Source organism: Phalacrocorax aristotelis, chromosome 1 (genome assembly GCF_949628215.1).
Source record: "Phalacrocorax aristotelis chromosome 1, bGulAri2.1, whole genome shotgun sequence".
Classification (NCBI taxonomy): Eukaryota; Metazoa; Chordata; class Aves; order Suliformes; family Phalacrocoracidae; genus Phalacrocorax; species Phalacrocorax aristotelis.
In genome coordinates this window covers 104,205,708-104,232,352 of record NC_134276.1, presented here as the reverse complement: position 1 = coordinate 104,232,352, position 26,645 = coordinate 104,205,708, and the positions used below count along the sequence as shown (strand labels likewise).

The window sequence follows — 26,645 nt, the reverse complement described above, 5'->3', positions numbered from 1 at the left end:
GGAAGTCTTATGGTGTGTTAGTCTGAGATTTTATTACACCTAGGGTTTAGCAGTTTCTTTTTTCGAAAGACCAGATAAAGTCTCCACCAGAATGCAAGCCACAGCCTTGTGTCTGTAAATCAATGTTTCTGTGCTAGGAAGGTAAGGAAGAATTGGATATCCAAGCCCCAGAAACCAGAGCATAGCATATGACAAAGAGCAGGGAGCAACAACACAAGCCAGCACAGTAGAGAAGAAAGCATTATGCTGACCATAAGCAGATGGTCTACACTTGCCTCTTTTATCAGATTCATAAATCTGGGTCCAAAACGCCACGGCTTGTGTCTGTGGCACTGCAGGGAGCTGACAGTCATTTGGGAGGCACGCTGGGAGGCCACTGCTACCATGTAAACAGCATCGTACATCAGAGCTGCTTCAGTCTGCATGAAAAAACAGAAAGGCTTTCTTTAATGTACATCTTTGTGCCCAGTCCCTGCTTTTCTCTACTGAGAACCATTTCCCTGGGCTGCTGTTATGGAAAAAGCCACTACTGGGTTCCCCATGGAAACCTGAGGTGTAACAAAATCCACTATTTTACAGCTTATATTAATTTCAGTGTATTTCCAGGTGAGCATTGGGTAGCTACAGGAAGAGAGAGGTTGGTGGGTCCAGCCCTGGAAGGAGTGCATGGGTAGCTCTGTGGCATGGAGAAGAGTTTTAACAAGCCTCTGGTGATACAGCAGCCCAGGTCCCATCCTCCAGGCACATCTTAGGGCCAAGCCTTTTAAAGTTTCCTCATGGGATTTGCCAAAGACTCTCAGTAACTCCAGGTGTGTCATTTGAAAGCACCAGGCAGGTGCTCAAGCCAATCTCTGCCCACCCTGCAGGTTGGCATATCGTGGTTACCTGGCATGGGGGCATGTGGGAGGGCTGCCTGCATGGGGCCCATACTAGCTCCCCATTTCTGCTCTTCTAGTGGCACTTGAGGGCCTTTCTTCCCCATGGGGTAAGCAGGCCTTGCTTTCCAGGTAAATCATTCCCACTGAGCACGTGGTAGGTATCCCACTGGACAGGCATCTACTGTTTCTAAGCGTCTATTGCCCTCAGGGATCTTGGGTTTTGGCACAAATGTGTAAAATGGCCCAGACGAGATTTGGCTACATCTATTCCCTTAACATACCTCCCGTGCTGTCTTAGAGAGAGGTCAGCTGTCCTTTTGAGGTGTCTTTTTTAGTGATTAAGTTGGACTTATTCATCTAACTTCTAGTAGTCTAAGATGACAGATGAATACAGCCTTAGATACTTAAATATTACTAAAATTACTGGATGCTGTTTGTGTATGTGTGTTTCTCTTGAGAATGGGTTTGTTGGTTTAAAAGCATGCCCAGTAAGCCTCAAACAGAGGTCATACAACCTGTACCCTTTATCACTGGAAAGTTTTAGAAAAACCTTGCCTTCACCTGCATTGCACTTCAGTGTTCTCATGTGTGAGGTGGGAATGGCCATGTTTTGCTTTATGCATAGGAATGCTGAAAAAATGAAGTGCTTACCTTTCTTGTAAAGGTGCTGAATAATTAAGCAGGGACCTTAAAAAAAAAAGTACTAACTCTGCAGATAAGAAACTGGACTCATTTATATGACCTGCAAAGCTAATCCATTTTTTTATTCCTTTCTCATGCAATTCCTTTGGGAAATTAATAGATTTGATTCTTTGTCTGCTTCATTTACCTAAGTAAATTACAGCAGCATCAGTCTTATCAGCACTGGAGGTTTTTGCTGGCAATCAAATGTGATCTGAATTTATCAACTAATCTTAGTATACTGCAGATGAGGAATCGCTGCTGACACACTAGTCAGGATCTGCCCAAAACAATGCTCCCACAATCAGAGCACAGTGAAAGCATAAATGGTGCCACAAGCAGGAGGAGACAACAAAAGCTGTTCTCAGTGTCAAGTGTCTTAAAACAGATAGTTGTTCCAAATGGACCCAGAGGCTAAAGGCCTGGTCCAAAATCCCTCAAAATCAATGGAAAGATTCCCATAAATGTTAATGGACCTCAGATCAGCTTTTACATTAGGCTGGGGACATGTCCATTCAGGATTGAATTTTACTTGATCACTGGAGTCCCAGTCTCCCTGTGTCCCAGGCCAAGAGACTGGAGATACTTGGTGAAAATGCTTCTGTGCACCTCACTTTATGCTCTTGTCTGGGACCACTGATGTTTTTACTTGGTAATGTGGTGTATCCTGCAGAGTTTGTACATTGGCAGCATTGCCAGACTTGGCTTGTTGAATCTTGTGCTTGTGTAACTTGTTACTTATCCATCTTGCTGTGCAGCAACGGGGAGGTTATATTATCTCCCTTAGCCTTTTTTTTCTCCAATGACTGCTGTTCTGTTTTAGGGCTTGTGGTTGCATGGAGGAACAAAAGTCACCTCATTTTCTGAAGCAAACCGCCCTACATTAATGTCCATACTTGTGCATAAGAAGAAAGGGACTAAAAGTTAGTCCTGGAACTTGTTTTTCTGATTTTCATGTTCTATTCAGATTACTGCAAAGAAACCCAAAGATCTAATTAGAACAACTGTGCCTCTGTGTGCAGTTTGGGCATAAAGTGGGACATGAACTTAAAACTGTCTTGGTCATGCCCTGCTGACTTCCCGCAAGCTGACATCAGGGAAAACAATATAGCATGAGCCAGAAGGCAGAAATCCTGAGGTTAACAATAGGGCACATAATCCTGATCTCTTTATACTGTGCAGTGTGTCATAGCCTTACTGTCTAATGAAATACAACAGTATTGCAGCTCTCCATCAAACTGAACAAGCAGAACTTGCTATGAATATTTAAATGGTCACAGCCAACTAGGAAGATGCTTTCCTTGGTGCTGATGCTGTTTCAGAGCATCAAGGACACTAAGAGATTTTACAGATGCAAACAAGACGACAAGAGTCGGAGACACAAAGGAGAACATACCAGTCTAGTAAGAACTTTGCTTTTCCTAGTTTTACAGCTGGGTGAATGCAGGTCAATAGCTACCCTTGCAGGTCTTGTGTATTCACATCAGAAGTTCCCAGGGACAGCTTTCTCCCCTGCTTTGCATATGAGTGAGCACATTGGCATTGCCCAAACAAGCAACATTTTTTTCACATGCTAGAGATAGCACACATAATGCATTTCTCTTCAGGATGTTAGGATGTTTCAAAATTTTCCCTGCAATCATCTGCAATAAAGTCTATCTGATATCACTTCAAACTCTACTCAGTACATAAGATACATTATCTTATATTGCAAAAAAATGGCAACCCTTCACCCCACAAAACTGAATGGAGTCATGCTGTCCATGTAATTGTTCCTATTCTTTCCTTTACTTCCTGGGGGAGTGATAGGGAGGAAATCCTAATTTCCTAGCTTCATGATACCTTTCATTTATCTTTAAATTATATCTTAAAAGCCAGAGTTGCTTTAGATGATGGAAATGAAGAGAAAGGACACTTTTCCAATTTAAAAATGCTATTACCTGTCCACATGCACAATATATTTCCCTGCAGGTTATAAATTGTATAGCTGCTCGGAAAGTTTTTATTTCCTCTTATGTTCTTCACTCCATCCAGAACATTATTAGTGAAATGAGGCAGCAGCATATACATTTGACAACAATAAGATGAATGACGTTAGCTGAACAGCACCATGATGGAGAATCGTCACTCATCTCTAGAGCTACCCAGCAGTGGTTTGTCACACAGATGAATACAACATTGGTTCACGGGGCAAATGCACTTTCGGGTAGAAGCAGTAAAAGGGAAGTCTGTTTTGGGGATGCTGCTTCAGCATTTGCATTGTGAAATAAAGCAGGAATGGGATCAATTCACATCTGCTAAAATAACATTGCAAAGTTCATCATAGGCACCCTGCATCATTGTGGTTGTTCACTTACTGTCATCATGCCATCGAGGAGGCCAGTCTCTGGTTTTGGTGGCGCCTGCAGACGCTCCATTGACCACTTCTCAATGACTGATGAAACTTGAGGGTTCTCCACATTGAGCAGGCGAAACCCTGTCATATTTACTCCGCTGTATCTGTAGGGTTCCAGGTCTAATGCAAATAGATCCTAAATCACCATTAAGAAAACAAACAAAACTAGATGTAGTATTTTTAAAGCAAAATGGTCAGGAGGTACAATTAGGCCAGAATTGTATTTGATTTTCAATCCAATGCTCAAGTGCTGGTTTTTTTACCCTGTGAATGCTCTGCTTGCCCTCAAAGCCTAGTCATGACCACTTCAGTTATAAATCTGAATAAACCAAAGCTGTGTGAAATTTATGACAAACCGCATATCTGCTTTGTTGGAACGTAAAAATCGGTTCCCCACAACAACATTATTTTGCAACCAATCTGCACAGCAGTATCTAATTTTTATTTATAGTAGTCCTCTATCCGTGTTACAGCTCTGACAAACCAACATGAGGAATTAGCTGGCCAACGTCAAGCTTATTTCTTAACTTGGGGAAGGAAAACTCCAAGAGATGTTAAGAGCAATACACTTTTACTTCTTATGAATCCCATTTTTCTCCTGCTTTGCCTCCTTCAGGTGACTTGCTGCCAGTATGTCTAATGGACGTGTCAGGCCAGTGCACAGTAAGTCCATGCGCTTCAGTGCTTGGTATTTACAGGGCAGGAAAATAATGGATATTCTAAGTGATATAATTGTGTGGCACGTTCCACAGCTGTATTTATCAGGCAATGGAAATATGATAACTGCTTTTCAAAGCCTGAAGGCTGTTTTTCAAAACAACGTTTTGCTGATCCCAGCAGGCACGTAAAATGACAAATGCATTGGTCATGGTTTAATACCACAGTAACCACCAAAATGTCGACATTTACAATACCACAACGCTGAGATACCACCAGCACTGCTTACTGCCCTATCCTATCTCATGCATACCGTTGATGGTGGTTACTGTTTTCTGTTAGATTCACTGCTATTGTATAAAACTGTAAGTTCCACAGTAAATCTTAAGTTTTCACATCTTCCTTCATGTTAAAACAGGCTCAGAGAGAACAATTTCAAGCTAATACTTCAAGTTCCAATCAGCTAGAGAGTCTTTTCTGACTAATGAATTGACTATTGGATTCAAAACAATTTTTCACTTCCACATAAAATTTTATATGGAAAGGAAATAAAGAATAAGCTGGTGCACATGAACAGACACAATCCAGCCCTCTTGGATTGTTCTAGCAATATTGGTTCTTTGCTGTTTTTCTAGTATACAATGCAAATGGACCTTAAGCATGGATTGAGTTATATTTATATATAGCATATAAGTTAAAATATAGGGAAAATGTGCTGAAATAAGTATTTCTAAATCCATACCATAAAAAAATTCAGTTTTTTTTCTTTACTATAAAATTTCCCAAGTTATTTTATACATATGTGATTTTGTGTTATTATAAGGAAATTAAACATTTTAGTGATGAACCACACCACCCGTGGTGCTTGCTCTCAGCTCCACTGCAAAGCCATTCATTCATTATTTTGCTTCATTCTGATCTACCGCAATACTGCAGTTAATTTTCATTGTATTGAAGTGTTAGCCATCCCCACAGATACTGCAAAACAGCTTCTTTACAAAATTGTGACTCCTGATATTACGAAGGAGTGTTAGTACTCATTCTCCATGGTTTCCCTGAATAATGGCAGCAAAGACCTCCTAGAAAAAGTGTAAATTTTTGGTTGTCTTTTCTGTAACAGAGAAAAGTCATCCCAAAATATTTAATGTTCCTTACCAGTGTTGTAAAAAAGTAGTGGTAGTATTCAGTCATCATTCCCATGGAGAGAATCTGTTGAAAAAGTTTGAAAGGTTGAAAGGTGAATGTACTTTATACTGGATGTTTTCAGTGTACTGCACTGTCTTTTGAAAAGCCTGGGTTAATCTGGAACAATACGTTACAGGTTATGAAAACTTCATTACAATAAAACCTACATTTTTCTTCAGGAACAAAAAATACCATATTGTATTTAAATTATATTTTTATCACCTCTGCTCAGGAAAGAGATTAAAGATTGCAAAAATTCTAGGACAAGAAAAATGACTAGCGATAATGAGGAACTGATTTTTTTAAAGTGAAGTTCTTTAGTCTGCAGTTTAGAAGTGTTACAAAGGAATTTACTGGCAGAAAATGGAATTTGTAGAGAAAAGTGCTTAGGTGTGTTTTTTTTCAAATTCTGCATTACCATGTGAGAGCAAGATACTCGTGAGTGCTCACTGAAATAAACCAGAAAAACAAGAAGAAAAAAGCTTCTATAAATGCCTTTTGTTCCACCTGGGGAATGCAGGCCTGCAAGAGGTTGTCAAAACAACCGGTATGAAAGGATTTCTGGTCTGGATTATTTTTCCAGACTCAGACATTTAGGAGGTCTTCAAGGCAAGGATGGCATTTAAAGGCATACTGACTGGCCACCTCAGGTGGAACAGGCTGAAGGTTTTCTTCCCAGTCCTCACGATGCAGGAAGCTTTGAGGGGATATGTTCAGCTCCTCACCAAAAATTGTTGGCAATGCTTAAATAAAACATCCCTGGTGGTGTATAACAGGATGCTCAGCCCAGCATCACCTATGTTTGTCGCTGTGTCCGTGCACACTATTACCACGATGCAAGTGTTTTGCCCTGTCTGGGATCTTTTGAAGAGGAGGAGGAATTATGAGCTAGGAAACTACTGAAGGATTTGCTATCATGACAGTAACACAGACCAAAATTAAATGTTATTCAGTCTTGATCACAATAATGTAAGCATCTGCTATTAATAGAATTTTTGGACACTTGTAACAGTGCCTGAACAACTATTTGAAAGACGGGAAAATAGCATGATTTGGCTTGCCAAAATTCTCTTTCATGGCAAAAACCTCTGAAAATCAGTTGTGTGGTTGTGTATTGCAATTCCTCACATGAAAAAAAAGGAAAAAGCCTAAACTTTCTAAGCTGCAGTGGATAATAAAAACAGTTCAGTGTTAATCACAAACAACCAATCTATTTCCAGCTACTAAAATTCAAGCCAGAAGGCAAGTATTTTACTGAAATGCTCTACTGAATTTATATGTAAAAATTGCCTTTTATATTTCTTATTTTGTTTTTAATCCTCTTCTATTCCATTTCTGAGAGTTGTTTTATTACCTGTAGAAATGAGCAATCTAGCAATCCTGGAGACTGATGTTCCTTCCCTATTTACACACAAAAAATTATATATGGTAACATCAATAGAAACTTTTACATGCTGTGTTTCCCTGCTGACCTGGCTGGACTCAGTTCTACTCTGCTGGAGCTGCTGGATTTCTCTGTCTAAGAGGTGTCAGGATTTTTATGATCACAGAGTCACAGAATCACAGAATGGCAGGGGTTGGAAGGGACCTCTGGAGACCATCTTGTCCAACCCCCCTGCTTGAGCAGGCACACCTAGAGCAGGGGGCACTGCACCGCATCCAGGTGGGTTTTGAATGTCTCCAGGGAAGGCGACTCCACACCCTCCCTGGGCAGCCTGTGCTACTCCTTTGTCACCCTCACAGTGAAGAAGTTTTCCTCATATTCAGGTGGAACTTCCTGTGTTCCAACTTGTGCCCATTGCCCCTTGTCCTCTTGTTGGGACTACTGAAAAGAGTCTAGTCCCATTGTCTTGACACCCACCCTTTAGATATTTATAAGTATTGATGAAATCCCCCCTCAGTCATCTTTTCTCCAGGCTGAACAAACCCAGGTCTCTCAGCCTTTCCTCATAGGGGAGATGCTCCAGTCCCCTGTTCATCTTGGTAGCTCTCCGCTGGACTTGCTCAAGCAGTTCCACATCCTTCTTAAAGTGGGGGGCTCAAAATTGGATGCAGTAATCCAAATGTGGTCTCACTAGGGCAGAGTAGAGGGGGAGGATAACCTCCCTCGATCTGCTGGCCACACTACTTTTTATGCAGCCCAGAATATTGCTGGCCTTCTTGGCCACAAGGGCACATCGCTGGTTCAGGGTCAACTTGTTGTACACCAGCACTCCAAGGTCATTCTCAACAGAGCCACTTTCCAGCAGGTCAGCCCCCAGCCTGTACTGGTGCATGGGGTTGTTCCTCCCCAGGTGCAGGACCTTGCACTTGCTCTTGTTGAATTTCATGAGGTTCCCCTCGGTGCAGCTCTCCAGCCTGTCCAGGTCTCGCTGGATGGCAGCACAGCCTTCTGGCATATCAGCCACCCCTCCCAGCTTGGTATCATCAGCAAACTTGCTGAGGTTACACTCTATCCCATCATCCAGGTCGTTGATTAATCTATTAAACAGGACTGAACCCAGCACAGACCCCTGGGGAACACCGTTAGTTACAGGCCTCCATCCAGACCCTGCCGTATTGACCACGACCCTCTGAGCTATGTTGTTGAGCCAGTTCTCTGTCTACCTTACTGTCCACTCATCCAACCCACACTTCCTTAGCTTGCCTGTGAAAGTGCTATGGGAGAGGGAGACAGTGTCGAATGCCTTCGATGCGAAGGCAACATCCACTGCTCTCCCTTCATCTACCCAGCCAGTCGCGACATCATAGAAGGCTATCAGGTTGGTCAAGCAAGACTGGTGAATCCATGCTGACTATTTCTGATAACCTTGTCCTCTACATGCCTGGAGATGACCTTTCCAGGGATGGAGGTGAGGCTGACCGGGCTATAGTTTTCCAGGTCCTCCTTCTTGCCCTTTTTGAAGAGTGGAGTGACGTTTGCTTTACTCCAGTCTTTGGGCACTTCTTCTGTCCTCCACAACCTTTCAAAGATGATGGAGAGTGTCTCAGCAAGAACATCCCCCAGCTCCCTCAGCACTCATGGGTGTTTCGCATCAGGGCCAATGGATTTGTAATGATCCAGTTTGCATAAATGATCTCTGACCCAATCCTTCTCAACCGATGGTAAGTCTTCCTTTCTCCAGTTTTCTTCTCTCTCTTCTGGGGGCTTGGATGCCTTAGCAGTGAAGTCCAAAGCAAAGAAAGCATTCAGTAACTCAGTAATGATACAGGTCTCTTTTGAGTTGAAACTGTATTGAAATAACCCAGTTGCTTCATATGGGGTACAGACCAGCTGTTAGGTTATACAAATGTGGTTGGAGCCCAGGTAATCATCTGTATGCCTAAATTTATTTGGTTTTCTACAGGAAGTTTGCATTTAGTCCATGGTGTTAAGTTAGTATGAAAGTGAATTCATACTAATAAGTGTAAATAGGAGGATACAAATACCCAGATTTAAATTACTGATTCATTAGTTTTAATTCTAGCTTGAGATGGAATGGCTGACATCAAGTCATTGCACTTTTGTTATCAGAAGATATAAACTGCAATCTGCCTGTGTAGAAATAGTAAGACAATGGAAAACCGGGACAATGTTAAGCCATATAATGCCTTAAAACACAATTTTGCATAAACTAGACAGGTATATTAATGAGAATGATTACGAAGTGTGTAGCCTGGATGTTTGGGAAGCATTGCCTAGCTTGTGTTGTTGCAGCTACACTGCTACTGGGTAACCAGCTAGTTAATCCTGTGTAAATAGCACTAGAACAGGCTTCCCAAGGAGGTAGTCATGGTGCCAAGCCTGACACTATTCAGGAAGCATTTGGACAATGCCCTCAGACACATGGTGTGAATTCTGGGGTTGTCCTGTGCAAGGACAGGAGTTGGACTCAATGATCTTTGTGGGTCCCTTCCAACTCAAGACATTCTATAATTCTATGATTCTATGATAATCCAAGGTAGCCTGGGTATTGCCTGCCCCACAAATCTGAGGGTAGTAGCCTGAGAGGAGTGTTTGCCTCCTGAACACATTTTTGATTGAAACTTTTTATGACATATTGATTCCCAAGTAATGCGCTATAAACAGAGCTGGCTGGACACACACATACCTGTGAATAATAATGATTTCCAAAGTCATGCTACAGGATTGTCTTTGAAAAGAAACAAAAAACAAGAAAAATACCAAACCAGAACCCAAACTCCTGAAAACTAAAGGCCAATTGTGTGGAAAAAGTTAAAAAGCGAGGTTCAGCCAGTAATGTTATCTGCCATAACCAAGACACAGGCTCATGATAGCAACTGCTGGAAGGGTGCCCTTGGTTTGCCAAGGACCCTGTACCCAAGGGCTCCATGAGAGATGCTTGCTGAAATTCTTCCAAAGAAATTATTGCAGCAGCCCAGGAAAGCTTAATCAACATGTCACTTTTCTATTTTCTGTATCAACGATGACTCAGTTAAGATATGAAGATACAGACAGCTGGAAGGGAGCTTGTAAGTGGCACACACATGTTAATAATGTCCTTGTCTGGTTAAGAGAAAAGAGCTGGTGTTGGATCTGTCCCAGGCTGGGCCCTGATCTGCCACTAGCTCTGCCTTTTCACTTAGCACTAGTTACAGGAACCGCCTTAACTGGTTCTCCTTCTCTCTAACACTCATTAAGGATGATAATTAGTTAAGGATGATAGTATAAGGATGATGATATATAGCACTTAGACATCACTGTGACAAGTGAGTTAGATATGTAGATTGACCTAAATAGGGTGCTTTTTATTCATGGATTGTAAAGACTTTGTAATAATAACTTATTTATGATTTAGGGTAACATGGTCACTAAGTAAAATTCTCAATAAATGGCAATTTAATGACAGTACCAAATGCCCACTCTGATGGATGGTATTAGGAAAACAGTAGATGAAGACAAGTTAAAGCAAAAGCAAGAGGAATGCTGAGTGTCATGCTGGAGACCCCAAAGCATTAATGTCTTGTATGATCCTATTGGTGTAAATAGAAGAGTTGCAAGGACTCAACTTCTGCTGTGTGTTTGCAACACAGCAGATACAGGGGAAGCAGCTTCTAGGAACTACCAGGAGTGAGACAGTAATAAAAGCATGTTAAGAGCAAAGACTCCTTTCAGATTGGGACACCTCTGAAGCACCTTGCAAAGCAGCTGCACAGGCTCTTCCCACAGAGCAAATGTCCTCCCCACTAGAGAAAATGAGCACAGCAGCCCAGAAGAGAGAAGGGAAGGCAATGAGATTAGTTTATGTATATATAGCTGCCCATAAGAAACTAGAATGAGATTTCATTGCACGTTTCTATTTAAATAACTTTGCATGTAACTATTTAAATAATTATACATCTGATATAAATGTCCTATTTAAATAATAACAGCTTTTACTTACTGTGGAACTTTGATGAATGTAAACTTGTGAAACCAGGCTAAAATATTCTCTATTCTCCTTGTAGATCTCCTACCCATCCTACCCTGTATAAAACCTGTTCTTCAGCCAAATTCACATTGGATTATGGATTATCTTGGCAAGTAAGATAAAGAGACTTCCATCTTTAATCATCCATTTCATATTGGAATTTTGGGCCTTGTCTTTCACAGACCTGTACTTTTAGCTGTGGGTTGTGAACTGCAATGTGAATCTGAAAAAGTATCAGTGGTAAAATATATATATGGCAAGCTAACAGAAACTCCATAAAAATATTCTCTTATGTCTGTAAATCTCTTTGTGTGTCCTGTTCCTAGCTTGCATCATATCCCGGCTCCAACCTGCAGCTGTTTGTCTTGTAAAAACATCACCGCCTCATTTAGAGCTAGTGTCAGTCTTCCTTCAAGGCAGGTTGAACCCAGAATGACAGTGAAGCATATTAGTGGGAACTGCATCAAATACTTTGCTTGCTTTCACTTTGCATTTTCCTCACCTATGCTATTATTTAATTTCATGACCATTAAAGGAAAGCATTTCATTATCCAATGAATTAGTACCACAACTCTTCTAAGATCAGCAAGATATACCATAATGAATAAAAGCCCCTCTCTCTGTCTCTTAAGTGTTCAATATAAAAGGTTTATATTGTTCTCACAGTGCTTCCCTGGACTCTGTATAGACAGCTTTACTTGGACATGACTTAACTCACTGGAAATCTGCATCCCACTCTGTCACAACAGCGGTCCAGCTGGAGTGATATAGAGTTCCTCCAACATGGGCATCAGTCATGTCAAGAAACAAGATATATAAATACTTTGCTAGTATTGGAAGCAAGTCCAGCTGGAAGCAAGAGCCATAGCAATAGGGCAGGAAAAATATGTTGGCCCAGGGTCCCAGTCAGCTGTGGTTGGCTCCTTCTGCTTCCTGAAGAGTTCCCAGGGAGCTAGGGCAGCAGCATTACCTTTCAGACTCCAGCAAGGACATCAACTCACAGTACCAAGACTGAAAGCACTCTTTCAGTTTGAAAGTTTACTTGCATTTGCACCAACCAGTGAATCTTCCAAGGAAACAAGGAACGAGTACATGTGCAAGATGTAGCATGGATGGCATTCCACTGAGTTTATGTAACTAGTTTATCTTTCAGCTAGACAGCACAGCTAACAAGAACAGAGAAGCAGAGGTCTCGGCATAGTGCGGCTATGATGTTATACAGCAAGGGTCCCAAAAGACTGTACTCTGATTTATAGCCTGTGCTGCTGTATCAGAATAAAACTTCAAAGGCAATGGCCACATCTACTTTTACAGACACCCACATTTGGATTTGGGAGCTGAAGCACTGCCAGATTTCAGGATGAATTACCTCTGAATACCACACCATTTCAGTGCCCATGGTCTTTACTGATGTCTTAACCCATGCATGCCCTAGAGACCAACGTTCTCGCTATGTGATGCCATTCAGCAGTAACCAGGTGGCCAGAACAGGATGATTTTCCATCAACAACCCCTTTATAAACTCAATAAGAGAGAAGAGAACCGATGACGTGAGTATGTCCCTGCTTCTCACCCTGGGCCTTGGGGGCATCTGGGGCAATCTGCCACTGGTATTTCTCTAACTGCAGTGAGAACAGAGCTAATCCTGCCTTTTCTTAGAAGAGAGTGGGCTTCAGCCTACCTGTCAAGTTACTAGAAGGAGCATACACAGGAACTGAAGTTTTATATTCTCACATTTATTATTGTACCTGGAGTGTATACTATGGTGACACTTGGTCTTTGTACTTCTATAGGAACAGAATTAATTATTTTGCTCTTTGTCTGTCACATAGCAAAAGTGAACATAGAATTCTTTATAAAATGCTCTGAGCATCCTAAACCTGATTAAATAAACAGTACATTTAATAAAATTTATTTCAGAGGTGTGGAGGAAGGAGCAGATAATTTAAGGCTAGTTGCAATACAATTTATGAGAGAAGAGTTTGCCTAGCAGTAAAATCTGTGCCAACTACTGGTGTGTTAGGAGAATAAATTGAAGTTTAACCATAACAAATTGACCTCTTGAACTAAATTCGTCATACAAAAAGGCAATATCAGACTAAATAGAGTACATGTAGGTTATATTGGAAGATTTGTGAATAAAACAGATTGTGATTTGCAATGGCTAGATTTAACTAACTTGTCGGATTGCTTACCTAGTATAGGCAGAGCACCAGATCTCTGTCCACAAAACGTTCCAGGTAAATGTTGTAACTACCAGATTTTTCCTTAAGAGTTTTCAACTTCCTTGGGTAAGGGACTCAGTCCTGCTTGTCTTTTACAAGTTTGGAGGGTGCATTATTATCTCACACCCTTTTAGGGATATCTATTTTTAGGCTTTGAAGGAGAGGTGTTAGACACCCTCAGAGCTCAGCAGGACAGGCAATGCTGAAGTCAAACAGGGAGGCTCCTACAGAGTTTAAGAAGACCGTGAGCAGGACTTTGGAGATTACAGTTTTACCCTAAGAAGCCACAGCTGCGCCTAGCTCCTGCTTTTGGTATCTAATTCTCTACTAGATATCGCTCCTTGTCAGATGATTTGTTCAGTTTTCATGAGCTTTAAAGCTCCAGCAGCCAAGATGCTCAAGTAGACTATGGGAGTGGCAGACCTGCTGCAACTTTTTCCATCAGCTCTGCTGGTGTGGTATGTCTTGTATGAAAACCCTGCTGGCATAACCTCCCAGTTCAAGTAATTTCAGAATATCCTGATCCCTGTGGAGTAGGTCACATCAGGCAGCGGAGCTGCTGGTCTGGGTGGTTACCTGGTACAGGCTACCAAGCTGGAAAACTCCCTTAGCTGCTGTACGCCTGTCGCATGGGGTTATCAACCCTTGTGAGGGAACAGGGATAGAAAATTCAAAGTGACTATTGCAAAAGGCAGCAATTAATAATCAAATTTTCCTCTTGCTGCTTCCAGATCTGAGTGAGGAGAGGGCCAGGCATCATTAAGCTGGTAGGGGACTGTGAAAGCCTGAGCTCTCTGCAGAATGTCAGAGAGAAGGGGAAATGTGTGAGTTTAGGGAATAGGTTATTCAGCTGTGTGCAGGCTTTCTATTTTGTTTAAATTAGGTTATTGATTTGCCTGCTTGTGTTGTGCACAAGGAAGAAGTGTGGCACAATGGTATTTTAGCTGAAGCTATAAATAAGCAAAAGATAGTCTTGTTTAAGAGAAGAAATGTCTTTTGTGCTGTTTTGCAAACAAAAGGTGGAAGGAGGCAAGCAAAGAGGTCACCTCCCCTAGTCCCACAGCCCAGTAATGCGGCAGGGTCAGGCACCTCCACACTCCCAAATACAGCTCCATATGCCAACTCTTTCAGGACATAATTCTGGATGTGCTAATCCTTTCTCTCCCAGAAATAACTTTTGGGCATCCCTTGCCCTCCCTTCCTGGGTAAAAAGCCGTGCCACAGCCAGTGCCCCCTGAGCACTGGCATGAGTGGCCCCTGCTTGCAGAGCCATTGCTGCTGCTGCCAACCCCCAGTGGCACAGGCACTGCTGGAAGAAGGGCAGCAGCTTTTCTGCCCTGCCTGTGCCTTCAGCTCAGAGGCAGGCTGGCAGCAGAAATGCTGCTGGTGGAATGCCAGAGCATGTGAGAGGTGGCTGTTTGTCTTTTTCTCAGCATAGGTGAGGCTTGAAGGAGGTGAGGGATGTCGCCTGCCTGTGCTAGGGGATTGTCCACAGGAGACGGAGCAGATCCTGGTGCAGAGGGGGCACCAGTGGGCCCAAGGGCTTGGAGGTGGAGAAATGCAACCTTTGTGCAAAACTTTTGGGGGGAAACCTGTGCAGGCTTGGAGGGTGAACACGACACAAAAACTGAGCATAAGCAATGGTGGATATGTCCCTGTGTGACCTTGCTGTGTTTTCATTCTGTAAAATACCCTCTGCAACCCAAGCCGCTACAAATCTCCACTGCCTCTATTTACCTTCTCCTGCATGGGTTACTAAACATCTACTACGTTATTGTAAATACAGTAGGCAGACAAGAATTTGTTGCTTTGGGGACAGGTTTAGATGACTGTTGACTACTTCTATTGGAAATCTTATATAATTTAACCATATGACTTTTTCCCATAATATCTATTGGATCATTTAAAAAGTCAAAAATATTCCCTACTAATACTGCAGACTTTTCTTAAAATAATTTCTATAGTATTCTCTTTAATACCTTGTTTTCATTCAGTGTAAAATTATATGGAGGTTTAGGTGTGCAATGATGAGAATGTGAACCATGGTACTTCATGTAGCTAACCTACAGTCAGATGAGTTCTATCTGAATTCAAAGCCCTCCGCAGCTTCACATTTCACAGCTGCCTTTGACAGTGAGGACCTTCAATACCTGAGTTACTGCTGCCAGCATTTAGATTCAGCCACAGAGCTATCTTGTATAAAAGCCATTTTCCCTTTCTTTCTAGCTTATATTTATGTTGTTTCCTTTCCTGCAGCTTTGACCCACAGGTGTACCTCTCTTAATTTTCCTGTTTTCTCCCACACTGCCATTCACCATCCTTCTCTGAGTTCCTGAGGCATGGGAGAGCATTATCTGTGCCTGCAGCCTGTCAGTTGTCTCCCTGATCCATTTCCCACACAAACTGTTCTGCCATTTTGCCCTGTCTAAGTGCATCTTTTAGCACTTCCTCTTCTTCTTTTGACATTAAGGTTATTTTTTTTTTTCATACTGAGCCTGGTATATTTGAAGCTTTGAACCTCCTGCAGTGTGCCAGACATCTGTACTTTTTTCTTGCAGATCCCTTAAAATTTGTGTTGTCAGTTTAACTCTTCCCTCACAAATCTGATTTTGGAGCATCTTGTTCCTTCTGTCGCGTTTTAATGCTTTTGGACAGCCTTACAGGGAGCAGAGTAAGGGCAAAGCAGCTCTCCTGTCCACCCTCCTTGCCAATTAATGCCACTTGCTTCAACGCACTCCCCATCATGTGAGAGAGCAGCTGTGTGATTGCACACACTCCTCTTGCTCCTCCCTCACATTCTCAACATCATGCCTGCATCTGGCCCTGCTGTAGCTTAAATATATGACTTACACCAAGAAAATCCTTAAATTTAGTACAGGCCAACTTTCCTGAGAGCAGTCAATCTAACCCTACTAGCTCACAGGAACTTGTGTTCTGCTCTCAGCTGTAGTGCATCTTGTTTAGGACACCATCCTGCATGTCTGTATTCACAGGATCAAGATTCTCCAGTGCGGAGTGGATGGTTTCAGGCTCCCCAGACTAATGCAACCAGTAAGTTGTCTTACTTACTTTGATACAGGATGCTACTCTGCATAACTTAAATATTTCATTCTGGGATGAAAGCATAAGATTTAACCTCTATGGGACAGCTCATATGTGTGCATTTAGATCAGTGGGACCTCTCTGGTGGTCTTCTGAGATCAGTGTTTCCCATCAGACTGACTGACAGTAAAAACAACCACCCCTCATACCTACAATTGCAGTAAAAAGGGAAATGACATTCACAATGCATTACTTGCTTGGAGTTAATGGCTATAGGCCAATGAATTGCAGGAGCCGGTGCTTTAGACTTTGATGGTCTAGAAATATATAGCAAGTGACAACAGTAAATTCTAATTTACACCACTCTTTGAGTGCCCCTGGTAATGTCCCAGCCCATTAACATCAGGCTTTATGGTGTTTGTCCTTGCCTTGTGTGGCTGTCCAACTCTCACACTTAGGTCAGGACTATGTCAAGCGTTGCACATTAGCCTCTCTTCCTGTTTAAACTATGTGTTTTTCTTCTGGTACTGTCTTCGTTCTATCTTCTTGCTGTACCAGGGTTTAAAATGTAATGAGGTAGTGCCAGCAGACCAAATCTTGCTTTGTTACAGGGATGTGAATGCAGAGTTATGCTCTTGTCTGCAGTGGATTAATGCCCTGTTGTTACTGTAGGTCAGCGCTGAGCCTGATGTGCAGCCTCTGTGGAGGCAATAGCTCAACGTGAGCCGCTCCCTAAGCACTCCAAAATGGGTTCTTTCTGGTTTTTTTGTGGGGAAGACACCAAAACTCTATTGATTAAACCAGGACAAGCTAAAATAAATGTGACAATCTTCCTAGTCAAGCAGAACCCGAAGTATTAAAAAGAAATGCATTTTTCCTTCTGCAGGATATATATGGGCTTCTCCACAGACATCAGTATTGCTGCTGGTCCTTATGGCTCTATGAAGCCCTGAAGTTTTGTGGAGTGCTCAGATGCTGTTGCATGTTCTGTAACAACTGCTGTCCCTTGTATTAACAAGCCTATGGGCTAATTGGTAAAAGCATTTAGTTTTAGTGTTTCCCAGAAAATGAAAACCAGAAGGCTGACAACTTTCAGGATACAAAATGTTGTACTTTTTCACCTCCTTCTCCTTACCTGCTTAAGGATTTCTGCTGCTGTTTCATGTGAGCAATCAAATATCACATAGAATTCCTTGCCTTTCTTCATCTCCTTGAGTAAAGGCCTGGCATCTTTATTCCCAGAGGGCAGTTGGCGAATTTTGATTTTAATGTTGTATCGAGAAGGGGCTTTGATGAGCTCTTGGAGGCGAATTAGACCTGAAAAATTATATGCAATTATACAACTAACCATTTTGTACAATGGGTATTTGCTGTCACTTAACAGGGTGTCTTATCTGTCCCAACATATTTCGCATACTCAGAGTGTAGTTGTTAGCTTCATATTTGCCAGCCTCCTAACTAATATTGTTATGGCTTTTCCTTTTCATAGTTACACTTACCTTCAACACCTAAATATTCTGAAATGCATTTTTAATTGGTTGACTATAGGGTATGTTTTTGTTGATGTTATATTGATACAGTTTATTGCAGAAATGATATAATGCTTCTTCCTTGCCAGCAAATTGTTGTTTAATATTGAAATAACAAGAGCATAGAATTGAAGAAACCTTACTAACTTTCTTGCCTAATGTCAAGCATGAGCAGGTGAGGGGAGTTAGAGGGAGAAAAATGTTCTTTGGTCAGCACCTCCGTTGTGGCTCACATAGAAGCCAGTGGTTAGCCTGAGTGGCACTTATCAAAAATTATTCTTAATAGCCATCCATATAGTGCTCATTGTCCTCATTTCATTATACATTGCAATACCCTGGAGGAGGAACCTTAAATTTTTCATATCATCACTTTAGAGACAAAAAACCTGAAGCCATAGTGGCTTGTATAAGGTGACTCAGCAAGTCTGAGATCTTACAAAGAACTAAAATATTCTGAGATCCAGCTCTGTGTCTGTAAAGACAGGAACATGATTTCTAATACTATATTTTTGGGTGCTACAGATTTACACAGCTTATTTGAAGTCAGTGGAGCTCAACCTTTTGAAGATTTGTCCAAGTATTTAAACACAGTGCAATTCTACTAGCTAATTCAGCACTCCTATGTAATTTGTACTGCCTCCAGAACCTAAGTAAGATAGTTAAGAGTTCTTTGAGGTGTGTGATTACAGTCTCTTTCTCATTATCCATGAATGTAATTTACCCACAAAAAAACTCATGATCTCCTGCTGAGTGAAAGTAAAAGGCTGTCTTAAAAATATCCATAAAGAGAGAGAATAGAGGCAAGAAGCACTTCTTGAACAAAAATCAAACACATTAATAATATGAAAAAACTCATGGCTCTCCTGCTGGGAGTGGGTATATATTTGTCTTGCGCATGAACGTCCTTGGTTAAATGTTCCAATGGTACGTGTAAGGCAGGATGAAGCATCCCTATTTCTTCTGAGGTTAGCGAGTGATTGCTATGTTGAGGGCTGTTGGCTTTCACTCAAGTACTGGCAATGTGTTTTGAAAAAACTAATCTTTCCCTCCGCCTGCAATGCTGGGTCTGTTCTTTGCAGGTTTGCAAGTATCAACAATCAATTCAGAATATTAAGCATTATGAGTATTCAAATGTAAATTACTGCATGCGCTGTGAGATTGGAGCCTGGCTGGAAGCCAGCCTGTATAAATATGAAACAATTTGAGCTCATTATTATGAGAATGGGGCACATGCTTCCAACACTGACTAACAAGTAGGCAAGTTTATGTCATCTGGCTGTAAAGCTGTAGCTTGGTTGTACCGTGCACTCAAGTGTTAAGCCCTTGACTGCAGTGTCTTGGCCACTATAATGAACGGTGGCTCTATGAGGGAAAACCGAGATTTGGGAGGAAGAGCCCAGCACGCAGGGAATCTTGCATTTTATCCACAACCTCAGACTGGATACTGTTGTTTCTCTTCCCAGCAACAAAAAGTACCTAAGTGCAAGCGCGGCGAAGAGCAGGAGAAAAAGATTTTCCCACTCAGCTCCATCTCCTTTTTTGGGGAAGGAAAATGCTGTGTGCCTTAAAATTTCTACTTCAGTCACATGAGAATTGGACCTTGCACTTCCCACCACTTCCTACTGCTGCAAGAAGTGAAGGTAAAGCCTAGCTACAGTGTGCTGAAGAAACCAAAGAAACAGTGAAAAGAACAGCCATTATTTTTCTGGAGGACCAGGCAAAAGCCTGAATCAGCTGACTACCAGCATAATTAATAGCACAGGGGAAGAACCATCAGTGCTCTCCTTCCTCTTCCTCAACAAATCCAAACCCTTGGACATGATACCACCAAGTCTTGATTTGGGACAAATCTTAAATGTGAGGGGCTTTGTCTGACTCCTGGAGAGAGTGGGGAAGGCCTGTGCAAGTGCGGTGCTTAAGGCAGTCACCTTTCTCTCACTTGGTGAGACCATCTGGAGCTCAGCCTGCAACAGGCAGGAGGCATCACAACTGCCCATGAGGTTGGGAAGGAAGTAGCAGCCAAGCTGGGAAGGGCTCAGAAGTGACATATCCTGGACATCAGCACCATTGCTGCAAAGTGAATGATGAGACCTGAACAGTGACACAGGACTGTGGCAGAGCAGGAACTTGAGTGGGAAGGATGTAGAGTCCACAGACGGAAGCTGTGGTGGCTGAACATGAATTGTGAAGGGCCTGGAAGAAAGTGTTAGCCAGTACTATTGAGAGGAAAGTTTCAATTTAGGGCTTAAAAAAAAAATCTATAAAGATGGAAACCAGACTCATTTCACTAACTTTCTTGGCCTACTGTCTGGATTCTGCTGCCTTTTACCAAGATATCTAAACACTTTCTCCTTTTCCTTTTGAAACTGGGTTGGGAATTTTCTCTATTGTCGAGGAAGTATCTTGTGGTCTCTAACCTTGATGGATGCAGTAAGCTTTGGGGTTGGATTCCCAACTTCAACTATTGAAGAGACATGGTTTGCTCTAACACTTGAGTAAAATGTTAAAATATGTGAAAGTCTTTGAATATTTCATCTCATTTCATGACATCTAGAGCTATTGCAAGTTCTATGTGACATATTTAGGAGTTCAAACATGCCTAACACAAACACAGTGTTCCAGCAGGCAAGTAATCATACACATCGGCAGTACACGTGGTAGTGTATGTCAGTAGAGTTTTCACCTCCCCACTTCACTTTTTTTTCTTTTAATTATAAAAAATATGTATATGTAATTCAACCAGACTTAAAATGGAAGGAATGCTTTTATTGCTTTGGGAGAAAGTACTCCTTTTTATTAGAAAATTGTGTTGGGGGTAGCAAAGTTATATGTCTTTTGCAACCACAAGTTCAAAGAAAGCAAATTTGGTAAGAACGCAAATGCTGCCCTGTGCAAACTAATTGAACTGATATGATGAAAAGACTTGGTTCCCCTGAGTCTTAAACAAATGCTGGAGAGCAGGCTAACATTTGGGGAAAGTCAGGGATTCTTACAGAAGATGAAGAATTTGATGTAGTTGCCCTTCTCAGCACCTGCTAGGTTAAAATCATAGAATCATAGAATGATTTGGGTTAGAAAGGACCTTAAAGATCATCTAGTTCCAACCCCCTGCCACAGGCAGGTGCACGTTCCACTAGACCAGGTGATTATTGAATTCAGAGAAGACAGATCAAAAGCAGAGTCAAACCTGCACTGAAGGCAATGTTATTCCTTTTGCTTGAGTTGTTGAGACCAGAGACAAAGTCATACATCTGTTACAGATCAATGTGCCAAATAACAGAGAGCAAAAGTGAGATAATGGAAGGGATATATCACAAACCACTAAATTAAACCAGAGAAGAATATGTCTACCTAGTTGCAGCATGTGGAAAGATAAATCATGATTTATGGTACCTAAGTTTGGGAAATGCATGCTTGATGTACCATTCAGTCTATTGCAAGGCTTCATTAGATCATCTTTAAACTTCAGGAAACAATTTTTTGCCTTATGCAAAGGCATTTCACTGGGTATAAACTCTTTTTTAACACCTTGATGAAAAATAAAGAGGGATTAATAATCAGAATGAAGTCTGATTATGGCCTGGGGACTCTGAACATAACGTAGATCATGCTTAATATGGAAAAAAGGAGCACAGTCTCAACCTGAAAAATAAATACATTTTCTTAGGAGTCTTATTCTTCCCTAGCATTGGAAAGCTATAGGAATTAATGAGTACAATGAGAATCTCAGAAAGAGAAAACTAAGAGATGATTAAATAAATATTTACTGTATAACCAGAAGCCATTAATTTACTATCAAGAAAGATGACTTTGGCTGAAAGTCTATCTTTCAATGGCACAGTAAGGACAGCAGTTAGAAATAAAAATCAGCTGTAGTGTGCTTTCTTATTCTTATTTATATTGAAGTTTAAGAGACAGGAGGGTAAAAGTCTGATCAACAGATTTTTGAAACATGAAGATCATGCTTCAGGAAAACATGAAGGAAAATCTCAGGAAACCTGAAGAAATTTTGCAAATGTATTTTAGGAAAAAAAATACAAGCTTTATAACTGCTGTAGGTCCCTTTGGAGGAAACAGTAAAGTTGTTTCACATGGTGCGTTTGGTACCTTTTAACAGGATATTTGATAAGAAGCAGGATGAGTAAGTACTGCCTATCCCAACTGTAGATTTTAGCACTATTGGTTGCAGGTTTTCTAGACCCACTTATACAAAATTCTCTTGTCATTGACAGTTCAGTAGATTACTAACACTCAGCAACTAATGTGATAAATATTGGAACCTTGGATGAATTCTAGATGATTGAAAAAAACTACTAATGTTTCATCAATCTGAGAAAGGCCATGTAAGATAACACAGAATGTCTTACCCCAGTGTAAGCACTGGACAAGCTAAGAGTAAAGCTGATGTGGTAGTAAAATGCTGAAGAATGAAAATCTGGGAATATGATTTAGAGAGATGTTAAGGTGTCAAGTGAAGGTAGCTCTGTATCACACCAAGTGCCTTTGTTTGGTGTTACACAGGTAACTTCCTAGATGTAAAGCACTTGCCCCAGGAGGTGACCATCTTTATATATGATACAACCTGTTCATGAAAAATGTGGGACTAGAAAATAATTATCCAGATCTCAAAACGCAGATGTCAATGAGAAAGAATTATTAAACAGCAAAGGTCTGTGAAGGCTGGCGCTAAGCTGTTCAGATGTTTGTAGTGCTCTTGTCTCTGTATGAACTCCAAAATCATTGACTGGAAAAAAGTTATGGCTGAAAAACATTTGGATGACAGAAACTGGCAACATGGTAAAGAGTGTTTGAGATAAGGAGGGTAGGCACAAGTGATTTGGATCATCTGGAAACATGAGCTCACTCAGATAAACTGGTTTTTTTAACATTGCTCAGTCCAGACTCATAACTGCATTTCTGTTGATGGATGTGTCTGTGCAGCAGTGAAAACCATAACTACAGGAGGTGGGCAGCTACAGCTTGGCAAAGTGGTACAGTATGTGGCCTCTGTGCTGGAGCTGGCTATTATGGCATGTGGGATTGGAGCAGTGCTGTAGTGTGAAGGGTGAAAGCAGGATTTTCCACACTTAAACTTCAAAATAGACTCTTAACCTTGAGCAGGGCTAATCTCAACCTGAAAATAGACTCTTAACCTGGAGCAGGGCTAATAACCTGAATAATCTGGGTATGGATCATTGGAAGTTCACTGTTACAGCTATGAGTTCATTGTTTTTTTAGCAATGAAGCTGCTTTTCATATACAATTAGTCTCAAAGAAAAAGATTGGTTAATATATTTTTTTCTTCTTGGGGTGTAACTGTCAAATATGAGAGATGAGAAATAAAAAGAGCTTGAACTAAATGGCGTCACTCTAATCCAAAATCCAAAGACTATTCATATTGATCAAAGTCGACCTGTTTACTTTCCTGACTCCAAGATAATAAGATGATTGATGATTAATTTACTTTGTAAATATCTCTGCAAATGAAGTCTCTTTAATATCAGTGATTTTTGTAACTGAATATGTACACAGCACTTACTGGTTTAGTATGCTAATTTGATAAAAGGGTAAGCTGAAAAAGACCTCTACTTGTTTATCCATGAGAATATTTTGGCATACAGTGCTAGGAGTCCAGCAGAAATCCTGCTGAGCTAGACCGTCCTAATGGAAATGCAAGCAGACCACTGCAGTAAGCCCAGCCTGACTTGTTCTTTCCCTTCTACCTCCAGCCCTCTGGTGTACTTTCTGAGTCCAAGGTGAGCAGAACATTGGCACTGGGACCTGCTTATTGGATCCAGGAGGAAACCTGCTTCTTTTGTGTTGTCAAAAGTGCAGATATAAATACAAAATTTTTAACCATAAATTGAGTTGTGGGGGTTTTTTTCAGCAGAATTCTGTCTTTCAGACACGTTTTTACAACATGATTTTAAAAGGCATGATTTTTCTTTTTTTTTTTTTTTGCATACTCCCTTTATAGGCTTAGGCAGATGCCTGAATTCATGGCTCATCCAGGTTTTTTTCTATGCCACTATCAAAGAATTAATTTAAATACACATCTGTAGAGCTCTAGAAGGTGCTCTATTTCTGTGGGCAATGGGAAGAGAAAGGGGAATGCAAGTCTCAGAGTGGGGTTGAGAGCGAAGTGCTTAATTTGCACCAATGACCACTAGCACACCACAGGATTTTTCAGAAATGCGTATGGTTCAGATACACCTTAACCATAAAAAGATAGTGTTGAAGGATGATGGTGAGACTTTACAGGGGAATAACTGTCAGCGAAAGTCTTATTTAGTTGGATCTATTTTCTTCATGTCTACAGATATGGTGTCTCCAATAAAATCTCTTCTGCTGCTTAGAATGTACCCTTACCTGTAACTTTGTGCCCTGCAAAAACCAGTCAGTTGGCAGGCCTTGCTTAGCATTTCCTGTGTTTTGACAGGGGAGCTATAGACCTCTCTGAATTTTTAATGGTTTGTTTACATGCAAACTTTCTCTTGTGAAGCCAGATAATGGATCCTTAATCTGTGACTGAGTCTACACTGTAGGAGAGATTATGTTCTCTGCAGTCATGCTGGGAATAAATTTTGGTGCGTAATCCTGCTGGACAGGACTCCTGAGAGCAGTTTAGGTACGCAGTTCTCTCAATGATGAGAGCAGCTAATACATTTCTCAGAAACAATATCTTCCCACTCCCGAGAGGGAAATCACTCTGTCTGAAATATTTTGGCTATTGGTACAATATATTGTATCAGCTACAGATGTAGATATGTAAAGACATGCATCAGTGGCCTGGACTTCCTTATAACATCAACAGTCTTCCAGACTCTTTGTGTATTAAAAAAATTGCCTTAGTCTCTGATAAGTCTTTAAATCACTTGTTCCTGGGAATGAGTTTAATATTATATTTTGTTGTGATTGTTGTTCTGTAAATAAAAAGGGATGTGTTACAGATATTTATTGTCTGTGGTATGTCGCTGGACAGCTATGACTACTGTGTACCCTGTAGGGGAATAGACAGGGATCGGCGACCGGAAGATCACGGGCTGTGACGGAAAGATAGACTCCACCCCATAGGAGTGGCAGGAACAGGATGCGCAAGAGCCATATAAGCGTGTGACGCAGCTAAATAAACGGACATTTTGTATCCATCATATTGATGTCTGTGCATCACTGTCCCCAGGGTGGGTAGAGCCCTGTGACCCGGAGATATGCGGCCCAAGATAAGTTCTCCCGTAGAAGTGTACAGCTACAGTACCCCAGGGGGAGGTTCTTGTCACAAAGAATGAATGATCTTCTCTAAGTTAAGAGTCGCAGGCTGGAAACATTTACATGAATTGCAGATTCAGAATCAGCCTTTGGTACCCAGCTGACAAGTGCGTTGACTGTTTCTGAGACATTTTCAAGGAACAAGGTAGTCTTTATTTTAAAAATGCTGCAGCTTGAACTTTTGGGTTGTAGATGCATCCCTTTTAAGGTCACCCTTCACTGAGAAGGGGAATCCCTAATCAGGCCCACACTAGAATATTTATCAGTTTGAAGCTGTGATATTGGTTCCACAAATAGGAAGCAAAACATAATTCAGTATTCATAATCCAGGAGCTACCTCCTGGTGACTTCTTAAGTACGGCTTTCCAAAAGCCACAGCAGCAGAAGGATAGCTGCACCTTACAAGAGGTTTTTCTTCTATATTCTGGGGAAAACTGCTCTAAGTATACCAAACTGAGCTATCACAGGCACACTCTCTCACAGAATTTATTCATATACGTACATTAATAGCAGTACATGACCTGCAGTGCACCAGTACTACTTACCTGTGCTGTCTTCGTATACTACTGTTACTATTTTCCAGTTGTAGTATAGTACAAGATCCAAAACTGCTCTGCTGATGGCTGCATAGTCTGGATAGAGGTTGATATAAAATGCATCTTTATTATCCACTGTAGGGTGCTTCCATCGGGTCTGAATATGTGGGACTTCAAGTGCATTGCAAATGGACTGCACTGCGCTGACGGAGGAGCTGTGGGAAGGTCCGAACAGAGCAGCTACACCAAGAGCGAGCTGGTCACATGCTGAGGGGGCGAGGAAAGGAGTGGAAGAAGCTGTTAGTTGGCAAAAGCAAGTAACTTGTGTGAGGTTTACTGAGCTAATTTATTTTCCATCCCTCCCCACCATTTCAAAGTGAGAATGGCTAACAATGTTGCTCGTAAAACTATTGAGAGAATTGCAAATGGTTCCTGAAAATGGCTTTACTGATTAGCACTATATCCTAGGACCTGCTTGCTACAAATAAAAACCAAAACCTCTGCTCGTTACCTTCCGATCACATTGATTCCTAAATTGCCTTTCTCAGAATGGCATTATCCTGGACAAACCAGGAACTTTCTGGCTACGGGCTTGCCAAAGGAACGTCACATGAATTAAGTTTCATGGCAGCGTGTCTGGAAATATGTTCATGGAGTTACAACGGACACTATATGGACTCCCTCTGTGACTAGCAAGCTTCTACTAATGTAAGTTGCTTTAATTTCAGGCTACTGAAGGAATATAAACAGTAAAGGGCACTATGATTCATGGCGCTCCATAATCTGTGTTTACAAAACAGGCAGTAAAGCCTAAAGCCCTCAGTAACGACACAGGGAAAT

The 26,645-nt window shown here is 41.3% G+C and overlaps 1 protein-coding gene across 1 annotated transcript in view; it reads right to left on the bottom strand.

Moving 5' to 3' along the window:
- GRIK1 (glutamate ionotropic receptor kainate type subunit 1) overlaps positions 1 to 26,645 on the bottom strand; it is a 173,772-nt gene that overhangs the window by 52,944 nt on the left and 94,183 nt on the right. Inside the window, exons 3-7 of the mRNA XM_075101183.1 lie at positions 25,815 to 26,072; positions 17,610 to 17,791; positions 5,767 to 5,820; positions 3,917 to 4,090; positions 276 to 419 (exon numbers count right to left, since the gene is read on the bottom strand). Coding sequence (XP_074957284.1) covers positions 276 to 419; positions 3,917 to 4,090; positions 5,767 to 5,820; positions 17,610 to 17,791; positions 25,815 to 26,072 — 812 coding nt within the window. The remainder of the gene's footprint in view (positions 1 to 275; positions 420 to 3,916; positions 4,091 to 5,766; positions 5,821 to 17,609; positions 17,792 to 25,814; positions 26,073 to 26,645) is intronic.